The 22343-nt window shown below is 47.5% G+C and overlaps 1 protein-coding gene across 5 annotated transcripts in view; it reads right to left on the bottom strand.

Moving 5' to 3' along the window:
* Nucleotides 1–789: 789 nt before the first annotated feature.
* RASAL2 (RAS protein activator like 2) overlaps nucleotides 790–22343 on the bottom strand; it is a gene marked incomplete at its 5' end in the record, with an annotated part of 163455 nt that continues 141901 nt past the window's right edge. For 3 of the 5 annotated variants that reach the window (XM_083867829.1, XM_083867830.1, XM_083867826.1), the window contains 9 exons: nucleotides 4491–4737; nucleotides 8489–8576; nucleotides 9004–9206; nucleotides 10326–10460; nucleotides 13808–14669; nucleotides 15900–16099; nucleotides 18408–18609; nucleotides 19259–19495; nucleotides 20833–20977. In XM_083867829.1, coding sequence (XP_083723955.1) covers nucleotides 4585–4737; nucleotides 8489–8576; nucleotides 9004–9206; nucleotides 10326–10460; nucleotides 13808–14669; nucleotides 15900–16099; nucleotides 18408–18609; nucleotides 19259–19495; nucleotides 20833–20977 — 2225 coding nt within the window. In that variant the 3' untranslated portion in view covers nucleotides 4491–4584. Of the gene's footprint in view, nucleotides 4738–6537; nucleotides 6620–8488; nucleotides 8577–9003; nucleotides 9207–10325; nucleotides 10461–13807; nucleotides 14670–15899; nucleotides 16100–18407; nucleotides 18610–19258; nucleotides 19496–20832; nucleotides 20978–22343 lie in introns of those variants that run through there. The other 2 variants (XM_083867827.1, XM_083867828.1) reach the window with 2 other exon arrangements.

Here is a 22343-nt window from a genome sequence, read left to right as displayed (position 1 = left end):
GAGACCAAACAGTCCAGTGCTACAAGCATAAAAATACGGCTTGAAAAACAAGTTTATTCCTTTTTAAAGGTGTACTTTGTTGAAATAAAAAATAAATTATTTAGAGCTATCATTGTAGAACAGTTCTGTGTAGTAACACTCTTATTAAGGCCCTTGAGACAGAAAATCTATTTTTGCAGGTAGGATTCCTGGCAGGCATGATCTGTAAGGACATGCTCATTCTCCTGGGAGTTAACTGACTGTGGAGAAGGAAACACCTAAAAACATCACCTAAATTTAACCCTTTTCCCTCTGGCAGACTCAGCTGGATACCTGTGGCTGACCATACCCACCACTGATGGAAATACATGTGATGGTTCAACTCAGACAGAAATTGTTTTCCAGGAACAACACAGACATTTTTGCAGAACACAAGCAGAATTCATCCACGCAAGTAAGTATTGCTGACACATTCCATGGACATGGCTGTAAAATTCATGGGTTTCAGAGTCAAAAGCTGGTGGGTTTATGCAAGCATCAAAATATGATATGATTATATCATGGGGGGAAAACTCACAGCCAAACCAAAGCAATTACATAAATGCAAAATAAATCCCATTTATTTGATGATTTATTAGATGGATAAAGAATTTATTAGTGGATACACCTCATATTCTCTAAGTAGAAAACACACACATCCCTTTCCATGCTCCTGTAGATTCTCCTGCCTGAGTTATGCCACTGGTGAGGAATGTGGCAAAATGTGTAGCTGTATGGATCTGTGTTTTTGTAAAAAGCTGCCCAATTCTGATACACCAGGGAAGTAACAGTTGGTAATTCCTAGATGTGAAATCTATTTTCACTAAAATAAAAAAGGCCTGAATTCCTAGAGTTGCAAAGAACAGGAATTTACAGGGTGCTGCCCCTAGGCTGTTCCCTCTGTCCTCTCAGAGCCTGTCCCTTGTCCCCCTGCTCACCTCACACACTGCAGACACCACACACAACCTGCCAAGAGGCCACACACAGGAGGCTGCTCCATCTCCCTGCCCTGCTGTGCTGGCCTGAGCTTCTCCTGAGCTCTCAGGAAGCCCAGGTGGCTTTGAGGTTTGGAGAGAACCCTCCTAGAACAGTAACAACGTGGCCAGCATGGACTGAGACAGCAGGATGGGGTGACTTTCCTGTTCAGTCTGAGGAATATGAGTGTTCCTCCTCCAGGCTATCCAATTTTTCCTGCACTACTTCATCTGCTCCCCAGTGAGAGCAGCAGCTCCTTGCACAGCATTAGACTCAGCCATCAGCCTTTGCTCAGAGTGTGAACCCAGAGCCAGCATCTGCCACACACTCCATCATCCCTCACTGCTGCAGAGCCCACTGGCCACGGGTCTAACCCCAAATGGGGCCAGGCTCAGGCAGGGCTCCTGCTCCTGAACAGACCCGTGGTTTAGTGCCACTTGGACTTCATCAGTCTGGACAAAATAGAAACTGGCATTTTCCCATATTGTCAGCTTCAGGCGGCTGAAAATTTTTCTGGAAGGCTGCTTGGTAACAAACTCGGAGAGACAGCTGCCTGCAGGACTCAGAAGCAGTGTTTGTGCTGCAGCAGATCAATTCCAGTCTTGCAGCACTGACTCTGCAACCTTCACCCCTCCGGGGTCGGCAGGCAGCCACTCCAGGAGCTGGAGCAGCACGCCTGGCACCTTAGGGGAGAAACTGAAAGAGCAGAGAAACAACCAGCCTAGCAACGAGCTGTGAGACCACAGAGAGGGGTCAGGCCCTGAGAGAGCCACTGCTTTTTCCTATAAGCATTCTACAAGCTTGAGAAACACACAGGAGAAGGTACAGTACTGGAATGATGCAGTGCCAAAGACCTCACTAATATCGGGGCAGGGATTATTTCCCCTCGAAAAATCCAGGCTGAAATGCTGCCCCTATTGCAGAAACCAAAGTGGACACCTCAGAGCCCTCAGCAACAAACCACACAGCCCAGCCAGGGACCTCTGGCATTACCAGAGCACTGGGGAGCTCCACAGAATAATAAAATAATGCCAGAATATCTCTCCTAGAACAACCCATCTGCCTCTGCCTTGTTCTGTCAGTGCAGCCCCACGGGCACTACTCACTCACACCTCAGTCACAGCACACCCATGTCACCTGCACGGTGCCACAAGGGAGCAGGTCCCATGCCCATCCCAAAAGGAATGGGAGCACATTCCCCCATGCTACAGCTGTGCAAATACAGTACATGGCTACAGGGACGTGCAGATCCCACAGAAACAGCCCACAAAAAGGGTCTGTGTAAAAGAGGCCCTCAGTGACTGCTGAACACAAACTGGAGAAGTTGCTACGGCTGCGATGCCTGAAAGGAGAAAGGAGGAACTCAAAGGCACAGTTTGAGGAATAAAACATCAGAGGTCAGCAAGGATTTAGAGCTGGAAGACGGTTTGGAAAGTATGGAAAAGTAACCACTACCGAGCCAATGCAGAGCACAACCTCAGGTGTGGCAGCACCGAGTCCTGGCCCAGCAGCCGGAGCAGCTTTGATCCCAAAGAGCTGAGCATTGATCCCAAATCCCAGCTCACTGCTGTGCCCCAGAAGGCCTGGCTGGGATTGATGCACACACTCCCTACAGCACAGGGGTCTCTGCACTGATGCACAGAACACATATGGATGCTGATGGTAGCTTGAGCATGGTGACAGCCAGAGCACACACACTGCTCTGCCACCTCCTGCATCAGCCACTGAGCTGGGATGAATTAATTTCCAAAAACCAGGCAAACTTGGCAACAGACACCAGGTGTGGGTCTTGGTATTGCCAATAATTCATGTGCAGGGAACTGGCTTAGACACTCCTGTGTTTTTCATGAGACAGGCCCACACTGAGGCACCTCTCAAGGTTTTGCCTCAAATTGAAGCAAACTTTTCCAATTTCCACAGCATGTGTGAATGGTTAATCACATTCACTGTTACTGGTATGTTTCTGTAATTAACAGTTTCAATCAATGCTGCAATAATTTTACTGTGAGAGTCTGAGGGCTAGAAATGCCCAGCAAAAGCTGGAAATAAAAATTCACACTTGACTCCAGAATCTAGGATTAAAAAAAACCAACCCTCTCTCAGATTAAATATTGTGGCACTTAATGAAATCATGAGAATTGCCAATACCAAGCCATTTACAGTTCATCTGTTACAGGTTGTGAATGTCACTATCTCCCAGGAGAAGGTCACTTTGGAGCGATATCCCATTCACATACAGTCTGCAATCATGCTTCTATGAAACACAACAGAAAGGAATTGGAGGCAAAAGCTTAGTCAAAATTCCTGAAAAATCCTGCTGTGTACAGAACTAAAAAACCCCCAACCCTTTAAAGTATCCAGAGAAAGGAAAATTTGAGCAGAAATGGAAGATCTTTCAACAAAAGTGCAGAAAGCACCTTTCATTGGAACTACACTGGCTAAGCAAGTGGCTGAAATACTGAAAATAAGCAAGCATTAAAATACAGAAATCCTCTAGAAAAAGGGACTTTTGCATATGGAATTTCCTGTGCTGGGCATGGGCACCCTTTGGTTAGCCCTTTCCCAAGAGGATTAACCTGTCTGTTCCTGGTGGAGAGCAGAGAGGGAATTCAGGGTGCCGCTGCAGGGGGCCTATGGTGGGGATTGGCTAGAAATCATTAAAAAACATATTTACAGGTCTGTAAATCCTCCAAAACAGAAAATATAAAACTGCATTAGAACTGGGGTAAAAAAGAAAAAATTCTACCACAGAATCCTGCAGATTCCCTCTGTCTGACAGGAAGCCTGACTGTGCAAATTCCAGGAACCCAGCTTGCTGCTCCCACTGTGTACCCCCTTCGGAGAGACTGTTTTATGACAGAGTCCTATCCAAAGTAGGTACGGGACACAGCAAGAGCCAGTTCTCTTGCTAAAACTTTTGCTATCAAGTTTGCATTCAGCTAAAGACCAGCTGGGGGAGAGGGGAATAAACCCAGCTGAGGAGTTTTCCTATGGAATTAATTTCACTCCACTCATGTCCTTTTATCAGCCAGCTGCTGTCTCGGGTCACCCACTGCTCACCTCTCTCACCCACAACACACACACACACACACTCCCCTCTTCCTCCTCCCAGGACTGCAGTGCTTTCAACAAGAGAAAAACAACAACAACAACAATAACAACAACATAATAATAACAATAATAAAAAAAATAGCAATAATTAAAAAATCTACAGTATTCACTTCCTTTTGGTATATTACATTGGCATTTTCTGTACACAACCCAAGAGCTCCCTCTATTTACACAGTGATCCACAAGGACTTATTCTGGGGAGCCTAGTTCTCCTGGCCCTGAGTGGGGAATTAAAGCCCACCCTCCGGAGTTGCTTTTTCAATTTTATTGAATGTACAATACTATCTTAAAACAATTTAAAATACAATTTTTAAAATACAATTCTAAAACAATTTTAGAACAATCTTCAAACAGTACAATCTTCAAACAATACAATTTTCCTTGTACAGAAGAACTATGTGCAACAATCAGTGACGGTGAGGGGTCTTGGCTCCGCTCTGCCTTGCTCTTCCACGGAGGTGGTTGGCAGCACCTGCAGGATTAGAAACTGCTGTTCTTAAATTCACCATTCTCCGTGATGGAAAGCTTGGGAGGGTTGCCATTCCGGACGTGCATGGTGTAGCGCTCCTTTACCTGCGTCAGGGCGCTCATCAGGCGCGTGTTGGCCGAGTCCAGGAACACGATCCTCTTCTCCTGCAAAGACACCCCAACAGGGTCAGAGCTGCTGCATGTCCAGGCCTGGCTGGGCTCTGGGCAGAGGCAGCTGGGCCAGCATTCCCTGGCGACATGGGCTGTCTGCCTCTTTCTGTTTTCCTGTGCCACGGGCTTCTTGTGTCCCTCCGGGAATTTTTTGCGCGATGAATCCGAGTTACAGCAGGGAATTGATCCAGGCAGGGAGGCTCCACCCAGCCAGGCAGGGTTTTGCCACAGGGGAGTGGGAGGGTGTCAGTGTTAATAACAATGGTAGCCAATTTTGGTATTAGATTTTAGAAGTACATTAGAAAAACAGAAACAGGCAGCAGAAAATAAAAGTGGTGGGGGGATTTCATCTGGCAGAGAGAAGTGCGAGTGGTATCTGCCGACTGATTGTCTCTGTGTTTTGGATGGAGTGTGCTCAGAGTGAACTCATGGGATGCTTGAAATAAATACATAAATAAAGAAATAAATAATAATAAAAAAAAGCAGATAATGGCAGCCTGCGGTGACGGTGCAACAGCGACACAGAGAAGCAGCAGCCAAAGCTAACGCCAAGGGTTATTGGAGGTGAGGGGAGAGGGCGCTGTGGGTGGAGGGAAGATGCCATCAACAGAACACAAAGAACAAACATGGAACACGCTGCTCCTAGACCCATTCCAGCTCGGGGGGCTCCTGGAATCCACGTGCCTGGTGGATTGTCCCTGCACAGAACCAGAACGTGCCAGCCTCCACTGGGAGCACACAGCTCAGGGATGTGTGCTGCTAAATGGACACAACCCATCACCACACCCAGCCTGCTAACAGTGGGATACAGCACTAGAGGGGCAAACCAAGGAGTTGTTGGCATAATCAGAGATGACAATTTCCATCATTCCCCCCCCAAAAAATAATAATGCAGTGCTAGGGACAGCAGGAAGGTAATTCTGCTCTCCATGCCACCAACTGATTGGCTTTTGTTCTTTAAGAAGGGAGAATGTCTTATTTGCTCAACCAAAAGAAGCTGCACATGGAAACTCTTCCCAGTCCAGCCCATTGAGAAACAAAATGGAGGGGAAAATGATGCACAGGAGGCATAAACAACAAGGAACAGTTCAGACACACTGCTCAGGAGACTCATGTGCTACCACAGCCCCTTGGGACAGGGATCCCAGCACATCAGTGTGTGCTACAGCACTAATCAGCAATGTCTGCTTTTCTCAGCAGGCTCCCCCACAGGGATGAGTGCTTGGGTGCAAAAACAAAGCAGAATTTAAACCCTGCTTTTGTTACAGCCCTGAAGATACCAAGCTCTGTGTAAAGCCAACAGAGGAGGAGGAGACACGAGGCACAAGGCCTGCCTTAGCCCTCACCCCAATCCAGCTGATAGGAGCAGGGAGAACATGGAGCCAAGGAGTTGCAGGCCTTTCCTCCCATGCTGAAATGAACTCTGCAGAACACAACTGCCTCAGCAGGAATGTGCTCCTCAGCCAGGCAAAGCTCCTACTCCTCCAACTGTATTTCACCTGGAACATACAATTTAAAATGAGAATTTTCCTCCTGAAACTTTCCCTGAAAAATTTCTGAAAAATCTTTCCAAAGAGTTGAGAATGAAAGGCTGGGTGTTTTCAGACACTGCTGAGCACTCACTGAGCCAGTCTGCAAAACTGCTGAAAATCCACACTTGGAAAATCAATCTTAAAAACACGAGCTTGGTGAGTAGAGGCTTCTTCTCACTGAAAGGAAAACTGGATCTACCAGGCACGTCTCTCACACGCTCAGGGCACAGGAGGAGCTGGAATGGGTAGGAGGTCAGTGTGCTGGGCCAGGACTGGGTACTGCTCAGCTAGAAAACTGATTTGGTTTACTTGCCTGTTGGAATTATCTCATCCCCATTTATGACCTGTAATTTAACACAGTGGAGATGTCACTTGCAATAGCAACCGGGCCAGTTCTCTCTGCAGCTGCACCGCTCCGAGGAGAGTCTGGCCAGACCTATCCCTGCTCAGGCTCCAGAGCCAGGAGAACAGCTGGTGTCTGTGTGCCTGGGGCAGTGCTGGGAGCTGCACTGCACCCCTCAAACCATGCCAGGCCAGTGTCCCTAAGCACAGGATCCCAGGTCACTGCTGCTCCTGGCAGCCTTTAACTCTTCAGTCAGGTTCCAGTCCCACTCAATGAATCTCACACAGAAAAAAGACCTTTCCTTTTCTAGCCACTGAAGAAATCAGACTCAATAAAATCTTCCAAGCACGACTTCAAGCATTGCTACAGCACCCAGCAGACACCTGGGCTCCCCTGGTGAGTCTGTTCTGAATCTTTCACCAGTTTCCTCCTCTGCTCATGTACTCGAGGAAAGACAGTGACAACTGCACTTCCCCCATGTGCTGCCTGACAGTGAAGCACAGTTGAGGTTTGCCAGTGACCTTGCTTGCCCAAGAAAGAGAGAAATCATTCAGGCTGCTATTTTGCTCCTGTTTTTTCACCAGTTTCCACCACAGGTGATAAATGCTGCATCCCTTGATGAAGCGCGATCAAGGACTACATCTTTCCAGCCCTGAGGGTCTGAAGGTCTCACAAGTCAGCAGTGGTCTCCTCTGACAGCTGGTGACACTGGGATCACAGTGGCCCATGCTCCACCTTGCTAGCCCATAACCAACACCAAGGCTGAGAGACTCCTGGCATACACAGGTAACAGGCAAGTTTCTTACTCAGTACAATCTCTCCTCTCTGAGAATCACTTTGCACATTTGCTCTGTGCCCCTTCCACCTTCTTGAGGCAGATGAAAAATGCACCCACCCATTTCAGAATGCAGGCTGCTGCCTGGATGAGCTGCCATTCCATGTCTGTAACAGCGAGATGCCCTGACTGTGCCTATCTCAAAAAAACACAGCTCTTTGCTGCTTCATATTTCCCCTACAGGTCCACATGAGTTCAAATATTTCTAATACCCCAATGCCATGTTTAACCGTGTTCAGCTGAGACTCCCACCACCAGTCTTTGTGTAGGGAATAATTTAGGTTATTCCTGAAAAAATTAATAAAGGTTTCCAGTTGGAGCTACTGAAAAGCCCAGAAGCAGGAAAGAGACCCTCCAAATGCAAATACCACAAACGTCACACGACAGGCAGATTCAAACCAGTCCCAGGTTCTGTTGTGGGATCAGCACAGACACAGAGGAAAAGCTGGAATGACCCCACAGGATACACCCACATGCACTTCCCGCTGGGTTCCCTCCCCACAGCTGCCCGGGTGGCCGAGGTGGGAGCTGCAGGTTTGTGGGAAATGGGCATTTCCCCAGCACTGCCGGGGTGAAATGCCCCACGGGACATTCCCAGCACAATGCTCCTTTGCAGCATTCTCTTTCCTGGACTCCACTGTCCAAAGCCATGCTGTTGCTGGCACAGCTGAGATGCATGCACATGGCAGCTGAACTATGCTGGGGTGAGGCACAGCTTTCCCAGAGGTCCCAGGCCCACACTTGGAACAACATCTACACAACGTACTGCTATTCCTTTACTCCATTGGGATCTCACAAAGTAGCAAAGGTTTTGGAGACGGGATCAGTCCTGGAATTTGTTGCCAGGCTGCCTCAAAGCCCAGGTCAGACAGTATTAATTAAAGCCCCCAGTTATCCCCCAGAGGCAATAAGTGACATGTCTGACACTGCAGGCTGATACAGCTTGGAAGATAGAGAACAGTGCTGGGGCAGGAGAGAGGGACCAGTAACAGGTTCTACACACAGGTTCTGGGAGATCCTGAGCTCTTTACTTACCTGTGCATCAATGATTTTCTGCTTTGCATCAATGACTGCTTGCATCTCAGCGTGATCCTTTTTCAGCTCCTCTTCAACAGCCATGAGTCTGATGAGAAAAGAGAGGGACAAATTAGGACAGTTTAATATTATTCCCAAGTGTTTCAGGTACTCTGGGCTGTTGGTTTGATTTCTCTGCTTCTCTTGGCTCTCCAAGAGAAGAATTCTGCTGCTCTCAGGAAAGCTTATCTCTCCATCTGACACTCCCAGTGGCAACTTTGTTATTTGCAGAATGGACATTACAAAAAATGCCACTACTCTGAAAAATTAATCTCATGTACAGATTCCAAACAACAACAAAACCCTATAGCAAGCACAACAGAGACCTAAGTTAACAATTCATAAATATTTTCTTTTCCTTTCCTGACAATCTCAGGCAAGTTTCCATACCTGCATCCCCGCTTCTTCAGCTCTAAGGATGGAGCGACACAGGGGAGCACTTGTCCCACCAAGCCCCGAGCTTCCCCAAGCCTCACCTGCTGATGATACTTTTCATCTGGCTGTCCTTCTCCTCCTGCTGCCTGCGCAGCCTGTCCTCACTGTCCTCCAGCCGAGACTTGTAGTCTGTGAGCAGCTTCTGCATCTGCTGCTCCTGCACCAGCAGCCGCCGCTCATACTCCTCCAGCCGGCGGCTGGACACGCGCAGCCGCTCCTTCAGCTTGGCGATCTCCTGCTCGTACTGGGGGTGCCAGGGGGGCAGGAGGGAATCAGAGGAAAAGGAGGAAAAAAGGAGAGATCAGATTGTTATAAAGCTCTCATGCTCTTTAAGGGAGTGTTGTTGTTGTTTGTTTGGTTTTTTTTCCTAATGAAAAATGAGCTGACTGAAGTAAAGGAAGTGGGAAGCAAACACATAGAGTGGGTGACCATAGAGAAGGAGCACGTGGGCTCCCACTGGGCATCAAGCTGCTCCCACGCTGTGGGGTATCACTCTGCAGCACAATTCAAGCTGTCAGAGGGCTCTGACATGGCTCCTCAGCCCTGACTGGTCACACCCTGCCTCACTCCAGACTCCAGCAGTTCTCAGGCAGATGCTGCTAACAGTACTCAACTGCAGAAATGGTGTGGGCTGCCCAAACTTACAAACCCAGACCTGTGTGGGACCCAAATAACTCACTCTTCAGAACCTAATCAATCAGGGCAGGTCAGAGCAAGCCAGTCACTGCAAACCAGAGCCTGTCAGGTTACTTGGCTGAGATTTTGTTCCTCTTGTCTCCATGGGAAATCATTTCTGCAATAGTGTCATGAATCTCAATATACTCCTTTATTTTGGGTTCATTCACCTTTTCTAACAATCCTATGTTTCTGCTTCTTTTTCCACCAAATGTTCTCCTCCTCACTCTTCTGCCTTCTCAAAATACCAAACCTCTTACACAACAACTCCATCCCCACAGCAACAAACGGCTGTAAAACTGTATTTGGAAAATTGGGATCTACTCCTGAAAAAACAGACACTTTCAAAACCAGATCCCACAGATTTCTGTGCAGTACCTGAGTGACATACAATACTTCTGAGGTATTTGCCTCAGGAGAAGGCCAAGACAAAATGTGACTGCTGCTACTGATGAAAGCTGAGCTACAAGCCCTGCACAGTCCCTGTACATGTCTCTAAGCTATGCTCAGTCAGGTTAACAATCCTGACTTACTTTATTTACTGAATTAGTGATCACTATAACCAGTATAACCTGTGTGAGAATGTGTGACGCTGTGACAGCAGAGCCCCAAAATCCCTCTGAACTCGCTGTGGGGTGAACAGCACTCAGTGCCACCCCCAAGCTGGCTGCACAGAGATTAAAATCACCTTCTCAGCATGTTTGATTTCATCCAGGTTCTGAGCCGTGTCCTTCTTGGTGTCCTCGTACTGCCCGTTGTTGAACACCCAGGCTGCCGTCCTTTCCACTGGGGACAGCGTGGCCGAGTCCACTGGTGACTGCACCTGGGGCACAGACACTTGTCAGCATTCCCCCCAAACAAACAGCATTCTTGCACACAAACCAGCTCTGAAATCCACTCCAACTGCAGGAGAAAGGTACCCATGGATCTGTCAGCCTCAAAGGATCCCCAAAACGTCTCCTGCATGCATACTCCATCTTCCCTATCAAGGGAAATCTACAGCACCTACCTGAATCTCTCTAAAAAACCAACACACTTTGGAAATTTTTCTTCCTCTCCAAGTGAGCTTCTCTCCGAAAAAGCTCTTGTTTCCCAGTCCCATTCACATCCACCTCTTCCCTTTGCCACACTGCCAGCAAGGCTTTCTCACCTTGCCACGACTTGCACAGAGGAAACAATGACAAGGCTTTGCTCTCAGCGTGCTCGGGTGAAAACAGGTTGGTTTCCCCGGAGTGCTGAGGAGCTGAGCTTGGGAGCAGCTTCCTCAGTCAGGCTGAGGCAGATTACAGTGGAGCATGGATCCAGGACTTGAATGTGGCAGGGAGGTGGGACATGATGACAGCAGTGCCTGCCAGGTTTGGATGGTCCATTGCAGCGTAGCCACCCTGCCAGGGCTAGCTGTGCTGACTGGGAGAAATGTCCAAGCTCTTTGGAGGCTCTCTCTCTCTCTCCTCTTCAAGAGAACCCAAAAAGGGAGCCAAGAAAAGAGACAAGAAACTCTCTGCCTGGCTGGGGAAAACATGGCTTGCTATAAATTCCAAGCAATTTTCATGGACAAAGACAAGTTTATAAGCGCAGGAATTAGCATAATTACTCCTGAAAGAGCAACATTGTCTTATGTTTTTGAGAAATGCAAAAGATCAACTTCTCCCCAACTGCAGCTTCTTTTTGTGCCCAAGCAGCTCTTCAGCTCCCTGCCTGGCCCAGTGGTGCACCCAAGTGCACTGTGCTCTCTGCCTGGAGCTTCTAAAATTTCAGTCTCAGCCAGAAGCTCTCCATGGGGAAGGAACAGCTTTAGGAGTCAGGGATCATGTCACCCTCCTGCTGTGTTTCTCCTGCTCAGGAAGACAGGGCTGGCAGGAGCTGGATCTGCTCCCACAGCTCAGCTGTCCTGAGCATCCATGGACACTCCAGCATGGGAAGAAGCCTCAGCAGAAATGTAAAGGCAAAGAAAAGGCATAGGAATCAGGCAAAAACTCCTTGGATTTAGGTAAAGGCTTTTTCCCTAGGAGGAAGTCTTCACAGAAGAAAGCTAACAGCCCCTTAGGTGCAGTGTGTCAGCCTAGCAAAGCTCCTTAATTCAGATTTTTTTTGATGGCATTTGCTGTCAGGCAGCCAGAGCAAGGGAGACCATGGACTGTGCATGGCTGTGAATCACTGGAGAAATCAGGAACAGGACGAATGAACACTGTCACCACCCACTGGAGCTACAGGGGACTCAGACAGCAGAAAGGTGACTATAAACTACATCCCCAGCCCTGCACCAGACTGCTGAGCAGCAGCAAAACTTCCAAGTGTAGGACAGAATATTTCCAGCAGCCAAATTCTGAAAGCTGTCAAAGACCAAGCGGATGGCAAGTCACACACACTAATGGGTTACAAGTTATTCTTTAATAAAGGGCAAAAAAAGAATTAGTCTGCTAGGGTCATGTATTAATTCTCCTCTTTGCCTCTCTTCCAGAGAACACACTGACATTTCTGTTCCCACCTACCTCCTAACTGGAAATGGAAGGCAAAAAGTGACCTCTCCCAGCAAACAAAGGGCCCAGCTCTATATTCAGAAACAAACGGGACTTGTAGAGAACAGAGTCTAATAATTATAACGCCCACAAAACATGCCTAGAAAGAACATGCCCAGAGAGAACATGCCCAACTTCTCTTTTCTCTTTCTCTTTTTTAAACAAGAACAGAATTCCACAACAAGATTTGCAATTAAAAGGATGCAATGGAATTTGCCTTGAAAAAAATGTTGGCCACTCAATTTGGCACCATTCAAGACGTTGTTCATGGATGTGGGGAAGGAGAGAACAAATTGATTTCTCTGAAATAAAGCAGGAGCAAGTACTCTAATGGATCCAGTGCAAACAATTAGTATAGAAAGTACAGTGGGAAAACAAATGGATGCACATCCCCTTCACATTTATCCTTGTTATTGGCCAAAAATGTGCTACTGGAACAACACAGGGCCTGGTTGTATTCCATGAACACCCTCCACCTGCCCATGTCCCTGTGCCCCATTGTAAAACACACACTGCAGGAAAACACAAACACATGCACACCTCAAATAAAAAACAATTACTTCTTTGGGTATTTCTAACTTGGCATACTAAGCTTTGGTTTCTGATTCAGTGTTTCTGGTATCATACTTCAATGAACTTGAGGTATCAAAGCAGTTTTGAAGCCCAGATTGCTGCTGGGTTCCAAGGCAGCACCCAGGTTTTCCTGTAACATTGAGGAGTTTGCTGGGAAAGCTCCACTGTCAGGGAACACCAAGAAAACCTTGGGCAGAGGTTGTTCTGCCAGCTTCACCTCACAGCCCAAAGCCTTCCCCCTGCAGATCATGTTTTCTACCTTCACTGTACCACTGAAATACTCACTTGCTCTTTAAAATTAAACTAATTTAGGAAAATATTTTCATACACAGCAAATCACAACAGGATTATTACTGGGTTTTTTTAAAGAAGATAAAGGAATGTTAGCTTTTTGACAGGAAAACCTTGATTTATAGCTGCCTATGAACAGCTGATAATGTGCATTAGGAATTGGTAGATATAACCACTCCTTTCCAGAAAACAATTACATTATTCATCGTTTGGGAAGATTAATGAAAAAGCAGCACTTATTTGAGGCCCAGCAAGAAGCTGCTTCATCATGGTGAAATATGGATTTCTCCACACTTTAGACAACTGTGCTTATTTGTTATTTTGGCAGCAGTTATTCTGTGATGTTTTATCTTTGTTCGTTTCCCTGCTTCGAGGTAGCTCTGCTTTTAAATTAGCACCACAGGGCAAACACAGTCTCACGTGGCGACCTGAACTACCATTCAGAACAAAGCTGCTCCTGGGGTTTTTTTTGCTTTGTTTTTTTTTTTTCTTTTTCCAGTTCTGTTTCTTTCAGCAGGTTTGCTGCTACCTTAGTAAATGGAAAAAAAATGGAAAAAAGCCTTTTTTTTTTTTTTTTTTTTTTTTTTTAAATTTAGTACAAAAGCATCCCAGTGGCACAGATAAGGTGGCCTGCCAAGCTTGTGAGGATGACAAGCATGACTATTCCTTACACTTATGGCATAAGTGCTGCTACTCTGGATTCAGCTCCACTCTAAGGTCAAGCAAGCTTTGGAGGCCAAGGAGCAGTGGGCTGAAGAGCTGAGGCCTGGAGGCAGGATTCCCTTACCTGCTGCGTTTGCTGCCGCTGAATGGCCCGCACCTTGGGGACGGGGCTCTCCCTGGAGGACGAGGACTGGTGCCGGGAGCGGTTCCCGTTCTGCAGGGGCTCGGCGCCCGCGGCCCCCGAGGCTCCAGACAGGCTGCCCGTGCTGCGCAGGGAGGGGCTGTGGGTCAGGCTGTGCAGAGTTTTGGCCCTGGTGCCCAGCACGGCCTGGTCCATCTTGCGGATCTGCGCCTGGCTGCTGCTGTTCTGGCGGGGCAGCACCACGGGCATGTGCTTGTCGGTGCCCGCGGGGCGCCGCGCCGAGTCCTCGCTCTGCGAGCTGCGCTTGGCTGAGTCCTCCAGGCTGCTGTTGCTGCGCCCGCTGGGCTTAAAGTCCTCACTGTTGCTGCGGCTCCGGGAGCTGGCGGTGCTCAGGTTCTCCGGGCTGGAGTCCACGGAAGCCTTGGCTGTGGGAGGGCTGGGGTTGTTCAGCTGGTAAACGGGGTTTTGGAATGAGAGAGGTCGGAGGCTGCCCTGTTGGTTCCACGCCGGGTGCAGCGGCCTCCGGACCTGGGGAGCGCTCTGGGGGGTGCTCTGGGTGTCCCACAGCTGTTTGATGTTGGCCACCTGGGTGACAGAGAGCTGGCTGCCCGCCAGGCGCAAAGGCACGTCGTGCATCATGGAAGCGGCGTCGCTGTGGGCTGTGTGAGGGTCCTGCAGGTCCATGAGGGAGATGCTACGTCCGTTGGGCAAGACACTTACCTTCTCATCCTTATCTGAGCAAGTCATGCTCTGGGTGGATGCCTGCTGAACCAGCAGTAAGGTCTTGCCCCTAAAATGTCCATCTACATTTTCCTGGGTCGGAGACTTCATCTTGTTTATGTCACTGTGGAGTGGAAAGGAATTTGGTTAATTTTGGAGCAGGCAAGACTCCGAGAGATCTGTCCCAAAGAAGTCTTTCTACCTCACTTAACCTCCCCCCACTGAAACCTTCAAGGAGCCAGACTTCCTTTTATGAGCTCTTTGTGTGCAAGTCAGAACACACTCTTTCTTAATTACCACTTATCTTGGAGAATTGTGTTTGATTCGAGAAGTCCGTCATCTTTATTTTTTTTTTCACAGGTGAAATCTAAACCATTCCCACTAAATCCTCCCCCCTTAGCCACTTCTGTCTCTAGCAAGACTTTGGATGCCATTTAACCCTTTGCCACTGCATAACAAGAGACGGGACAAAAGGAAATCACCTCAAGTTGCGCCAGGGATGGTTTAAATTGGGTGCCAGGAAAAATTTCTTCACCCAAAGGATTGTTAACAGTGGCTCAGGGTACTCAGGAAGAGGTGGAGTCACCATCCTTAGAAGGTGTTTAGATGTGGCACATGAGGACATGGTTTAGTGGTGGCCTTGGCAATGCTGGGCTAATGGTTGGACTTGATACTCTTAGGGCTTTTCCAACCTTAATGGCTCTGTGTATTAAGGGGGTCTAAAAGTTCAGCAGGAATTGTGTGAAGGCTCCTTCAGAGCTAGATGTAAGCTCAGGGGGCAGAGAACTGCACATGCCAAAACTGGCCCCTGTACCTGACAGCAGAGGAACTGCCCTGGGCCTGCAGCAGCCCTTTGGCAGCTCTGCCATGTCACAGCTGCAGATTAACAACTGTTACAGGGTGAGAAATGCTGCACCAAGCACAGGAAGGGACTATTTCTGCTGTTCCACAGGTAATAAGTTTCACCTACAGCTCAGTTTTTCCATTAGCAGCCTGATGGCCAGAAGGAAACACGATGGCTGACCGTGCACTCAGGCTGGCAGTAAATCACAGAACTGCTTTTTTTATCAGCTCAAGGCATTGACTCCCAGAGATGTGGTTGGGTTCTGGGTAAGTCCAAAGCTCCAGGTGCCCAGTGCACCTTTCACTGGGATGGTGTATTTATTCCCTGTGAGAGAGGCTCGAGCTCCCCATAGCGCAGTGGGGCTGGGCAGCCAGCTCAGGTGGTGAAGCCCTTGACCCTTGGAACCACAGAATGGTTTGGGTTGGAAGGAGACCTCCAAGATCATCTCGCTCCAACTCTTCACAGCTTTAACAATCCCACAGCTGCCCTGGAGCCCTGGCTGGCACGTACCCATCGGTGGGGTCCTCAGTTATCTTCTGAAGTCCCGAGGAGAGACTCCCAGTGACGTTTGGGCTGGAGCTGTGCTCTGTGAAACGCTTCAGCTGCTGCTGCGTGGGTGTGGGGCTGGCCATGGATTTTGTGATATCCGCAAGGATACGAGGGAGAGGCCCCAGTTTTGCCACGGTTGCCTGTAGGAAGGAATTTTCACCCTAATTGGATACAAGCACCACGACATCCGCCGGGTTTTTGGTTTTTTTTTTTTTTTTTTTTTTTGGTAACGATGCACAGAGGCGGAGGGATGGAGTGGAAGGAAGGAGGGTGGGTGGTGGTTGTGTGCGGGTGTGCCGGGATCGGAATGCAGTGTTATGGAGCAGCGCAACGACGGCGACGAGATGGATGGAGGAGACGAAACGGGGTGCAGCAGACATTGAGGAAAGAAAAGGAAATAGAAAAGAAATTAGGATTGACCCCCAAAAATAAAAATCATGCTCAATAAAACAAAACTACTGCCATTCCAATGCAAAACTATCATGCAAAGCACACTGAGTCCCGCGTGGGTGAGGTTGAAGTGAAAACTACGGCATCTGCTCATTCAAGGGCATTCAAAGGCTACAGATCGAGCTGGTGGGGGGAACTTTCCAGGCAAAGGGTGTCATGTGGTAGAGGAAATGCATGCCAACAGATGAGGGGGATCATGAGAGGATCGCAGGGGTTGAGGGTGATGATGAGGAAAGGGGAGATTTTCATTTCATAAGCCTTTCATTTTTGGTATCCTACATGGATGCCGTCTCCTTTCGCACCGTTATCCACAATTATTAAGCCATTCTTCCCTACCCAAACATGAAAAATAACTGCATGAGAGCATCAGTGATCCTCATCCCAACATCACCCCACCAGCATGGGATGAAATGTGTGGCTCCAATTACAGGTTAGCTCAGTGCTGGCGAGGCTGAGGGTAAGAGCAGCTGGCCTTCAGCAAGGAAGGCTGCTCCTCCAGGCCCTGGCTTCTCATCCCTTTGGGCCCCTGCTGGGAGATCAGCTACAGGGCATCTCCAGGCTCCTGGGACTGCAGGAAAAAGGTGAAGGAGCTGCAGGTTTATTAAAAATTAAAATTCTGCTACAAAACCAATGTTCTTCTCAAAGATACCTTTGTTTTCCCCATAAGCAGGTATTCAGCCAGCTTGGCTCCAGAGAAGGGTCTCTTTACAGACACTTTCATACAGCACTGTGGCTATTAAAATCTCCAAGGTGGCTCCTCTCATTATTTCCCAGTCATTCCCTACAGTTAAGCCATAATGCATGTAACTTTGCCCCTTAATTCTCTTTTTAGGAAAGCACTGTACCAGCTCCCAAGGGCCTGCTAGGATAGACTCACACATCTAACCTACAGAAAGGGCCATGCAGATCCATACATTTGGAATGTACACTGTGGACATGTATGAGGTAAATCGAAAAACAAGATCATAACTTATTATCAAACTAAGATTAATATACAGACTGTTTTTGAGTTAAGGGCATTTCAATCACTCTGATGCAACAAGCTCAGATATTTGTTTTCTCTCTTAAATAATGTACAGTGAAAAAATAGATACACAACCAATAACTACTTTGGCAAACCCTGATGCAATAAAAATTGAGTGCATTGCTATTCACCTTTCTTCTCCAGTTTCAAAAGAAAAAATAATATACATGGAACATGGGCAAAATAATGGACCTCTAAAAATTGAAGCATGGAACAGTTCCAAGCACTTGGGGGGAAAAAAAAGACTCACAGTTCAGCTTTTCTGGGCCTTATCAATTACCTTTGCTACCAAGATTTTAATGGCCTTGGTTCCTGCAAACCCACATAGCTAAGGAAGAGCAAAGCTCTGCCTTTCCTCCTTCTGTAGCTAAATGGAAGCAGTGCTCATTGTCGGTGCTGTCTGCTGGGATCAGAAGCTGGACACTGCATATGAGCTCAGCCCAGGGCACAGCAGAAAGCCTCTTGCTCTGCTGCAGGATGGCACTGGGAGCGGATCCAGCTTTTTACGCGGCACTCCTTGTATGCCAAATCAGACTACGGAAATGAGAACATCTCAGCAGGCTTTGGATGGGGCTGTTGATGAGAACAGTTCCATAGGGCCAATTCATTCCCCCACCAGAACCAGGACATGGCCTGGTGTGCAGCAAAGCACCTCCCTTAGCACCACAAGGGCACAGCAACACGGCCTTTTTCTGTCCAAATGCCTCATTTATGAGAAAGGACAGGCTGCCCAGGGAATTTCAGGTCCACTTTTAAGCAATGCCTTCAAGCACCTAACCTTCCTAAAGGCTCTGCAAAGTGTCTGCACTGCTGCTGAAGCTCAACCACCTCACACGGCCTGCTGCAGGCCCTGATCCGAAATCACGGAAGGAGCAGTTGTGAAACTATCAAACATTCCCCTCCAAAGCTCTTGGCTTCACTTGATATTCCCAGTGTTTACTGTTGCTATGGTACCATCCCCTGATGGGCCTTCCCGGGCCTGCAAACAGCTTTACCTTATCAAGTTGGGACACAACCTCCCAGAGGAGGGAATGCAGCACGGAGAGCTCTTTGCCCAGGTCGATGTAGCCATCATATCCAGGCATGTTGGAGATGGTATCTGGGTTAGAGAGCTCCCTCAGAAAACGCTGCATTCCTCCCCACTCATGTTCCAAAAATTCATTCATGAAGGCCATGTACTCTTCCTTAATACCAAACCTGCAGGAAAGTGAGGTGGGAGGAAACCCAGTCAATAACCTCCACACAATGTACAGAGTACAAGTGCTTACAGACATTTACTTAAACACTTTACTTTCATTTACTTAAACACTTTACTTTGGAACTGCCTTTCTGACGATTTGGAGGTTTTTTAAAAAAAAAAAGCAAAATTTGAAGATTTTGAAGTCTTGGAGGAAAAAACCCACATGGACAACTTAGGAGATTCACTGCTTTGTTGTACTTACTTAAACACTACTACCTCACTGTTTATATTACAAATCACATCTCACCCCCCTCCCTCTCACAGATACTCTTTCTCTCCTCTCACGTAGGAGACGTGCCATGCCCTTTGTATCATTCAGCTGAGAATTCTAATTGTCATGATCCTTGGTGGGATCACGAGGCTTCCTCCCCTTTGGAACAGCACATTCACTAACATGACTCTTCTTGGTTTTATGCTGTGTCCCCTCCAGAGAATTCAACATAGCTCCAATCTGTGTGTACAGAGAATTTATCTGAGATGTCTGGAGTGCTTGAGAAGATCCCCTCTCTATTAAAGCTGGCTCCAGTCTGCCAGAGAATCAGCTGCCTGTGAGCACAAGCAGGAATCAGGCAGGCTGCAGGTTTCAGCCTCCCTGGCACCACCTACTTGGCAAAGTTGGCAAGGTTCTGGATGACTTTAGCGATGAGGGTGAGTGTGCGGGAGGTCTGGTCGTCGGGGTACTCCTGCATGAGGTTGAAGAGGCTGGGGGACATGATGGCAGGGCACAGGAAGCGCAGGAACAGAGAGGCGCTGATCAGGCGTTCGCTGATATCCTGCTTGCCCCTGTTCAGGCACTGCTGTTTCCAAGATGCAAACACCTCCTTCAGCTCACGAGGAAACACGCTGGAAAGGAAAGGAAAAAAAAGGGAAAAAAATCGCGCTGGCAATGAGATGTAAAAAGTTGAACTGGTGATCAGTCACCTGAAATACTTAACTGTGAGAAAACATCAGCTCTTTTTGTTACCTCCCCCCTTTTTTTTTTTCTCTCTTTCTCTCTAGGCTAGGTAATGTCATTAGGCATCTATTCATAGATCCCCATTTAATCTGGTGGCACTTAAGCAGTCTTTAAAGCACCCCTTGTTCATATGTGTTAAGTGAAGCCATTTCCAGACACGCTGATTTGCAAGCTAAGAACTACTTATCCATTGCTACCCTGGAGCAAACAGGGTGTTAGGACACTGAAAACAAACGAGCCAAACTGAGCTCATCTCCATATCTGACAGTTTTACCTTGCTTGTTAAGCTCTCAATACTGTGCCCAAAGCAGAAAGGCCTCTCTTCTTCCACTGCTACTCAGAAACAGAGATTAATAGAAATCTCTCTGGCACTGCTTCCTCCTTGTGATTTCCTGTTCAGCTCTATACATCTGAAGGGTCTAAAAGTCTTCTGTACACTTCAAAACTTGCAGCTTTTTATGACAAGTCGAAGCTAAGCTGTTATTTTCTCACTCTATTCCCTCCTTATCCAGTCACACTCAGTATGTGTTCCCTTGGCAGAGCATTTGGGCAGAAGGCCCCACAGGTGTGGTTTGTGGGCTGGGACCCCTCAGTTTGGGCACAGGTTCCACCTGCAGTCTGGAGTCACAGGCAGGAGGAAAGGGGACAAGAAGATGGATGGGGCTGTGCTCCTTCCCTGTCCCACTGCTGCTCCCTTGATGTTTTAAGCTCCCTTAAGTTTTAGCTTTTATGTTTTTCAGATTCTGTGCTCCCCAGGGGTGCAGTTCTGAGCCTCACATTCAGTGTGACTCAGCTCTTCACAGAGTAGGGAGACAAAACAAATAATTTTCCTGCTGAAGACCAAGGACAACTTTCAGGCCCAAAAGCACAAACAAGGGTGGAGTGAAGGGAGGAACAAGAAGGATGGGACCTCACAACGTGTAGCTGGAATTGGACAATTAAATCCCAATATGCAAATGGACCAAAACTTATAAAAATGTGAGACCTTGTGAGCAGTCAGCCAGTTTGTGACCATTCTCAATCCACCTTGGGTGTAGCCCTGGTCAGGCCCTGTCCTGCCCAAGGTGGATCCTAAAGGCCTTTCAATAAATACCTCCTTTATTCTCTAGCCCTGTCCAGTCTATGTTTCAGGTCAGCCTTCCCAAGGCATCACCCTCAGACTCAGAGGAGGAATGGGCACCTCCAAGCAAACAGGGGATAAAGGGAGGGAAGGAAGGTGCCTTACCAGTAAGAATTGATGATCTTGCAGAAGACCAGCTCACAACACATTTTCAGGTTGCACTGATGATCTGCTAATTCACTCTGTGAGCACCTGCTGGGGTCTGCTTCACAGTTTTCATCTGACTCATACACAGCCTTGATAAACTCCCCTGGAAAAAAGGGAAGAGGAATCAGGGTAGTTACAGCAAAAGCCTACTTGACACACCTTTAAATCCTGCTTATGTCTTTGCCTGGCAACTGCGTGTCCTGCTCTGGGTGCCTGCAGTTCAGCCTCCAGACACCAGGTGTTGGGGACATGGCTCCTCCCAGCCTTTTCCCAAGAGAGCCCAGCCTGGGCTCTGATGCTTCAGCCTCCCATGCCCTCGCTGTCCCCAAGCACAGGTGCAAAACCAGGATGGCTCTGCTGAGCAACCCCACAAGCACTTCCCTTATGGACTGGAGAGGAAGATTTGACTTGGTATTCAAACTGTGTTATCGACTATGAAATTATCCACAGTCTTAGGAATGAAGCTGTGTGCTATTTGTCTTCATAATTTCCCCAGGAAATGCACTGGCAATGATATTTATTTGTATTATTTCTAAACCTGCCTCTTTTTTTAATTTTAAGAAGTGTCACCTTGGTGTTGAATAAGAGTAATACTCAAGCAGTGGCTAGATGCTGCTGATTTTCTCAAACTCTTATATCAACACCTTACAACATTTTTATGGCCTGCATGCATCTTTAAAGCTCCTTGGCATTTCTGTCACCCTTCCCTTTTGGCATCGCAACAGAAACTGCTCACATACAAACCACATGAAGTTGGCTTTGTCTGACAGACTGCAATGAACTACTCAGTGGTTTCCCTCCTCTATATGCAGGCATTCCAAGTGATTTTTAAACTGTTGGGTGTTCACTAGGAAAAACCCTTTATTCATTGGTTTAATGATTCAATGTCTTTCAAGTTCATCTCCTCAGATGATCTTGCTGGCTCAGAGCTAACACAAGGCTTGTTTGTGCAAAAGGGGTTTGTTTTTAGCCTTTGCTTTCCTAAAACCCCTTCCTAAAGCACCTCTCAGCCCCTTCCCAAATCTCAGCTTGGTGTTGCTGCAAGCAAAGCAGGCACCACATTTTCGTCTTTTTTTTTATTTTTTGTGATGGTTTCCAAAACATTTCTGCTGAGGGCATCTAAATCTCTTACTTGCAAAACTGCTGGCATCACTTTTGTTGAGTCAGTTCTGTTTTAACTCTTGTTTACTGGGTAATATTTTTTATCCTTCAACATTTTTGAAACTTACTCCTTGTGGCCCACAAGACCCTGCTATAATCAGATAATAAGTAAGATTCCCTTACAGACATGTTAGATTGCTAACACCAATCATAGTGTCATTAATCTTTTCAAAGAACAGGGCAGCTGAGGAAAATGACATTTAAAACCTGACAAAGAATTAGATGGGCATACTGTCATGAGCAAAGTTACCCTGAGCTGTAGACAAGCTGGACAGCCTTAGGGGCATTTTCCATCTCTCCCGCCCATG

Source organism: Zosterops lateralis, assembly GCF_965231275.1.
Source record: "Zosterops lateralis genome assembly, chromosome: 9".
Taxonomy (NCBI): Eukaryota; Metazoa; Chordata; class Aves; order Passeriformes; family Zosteropidae; genus Zosterops; species Zosterops lateralis.
The sequence above is the reverse complement of the archived record's forward strand: the minus strand, read 5'-3'. Positions and strand labels throughout refer to the sequence as shown.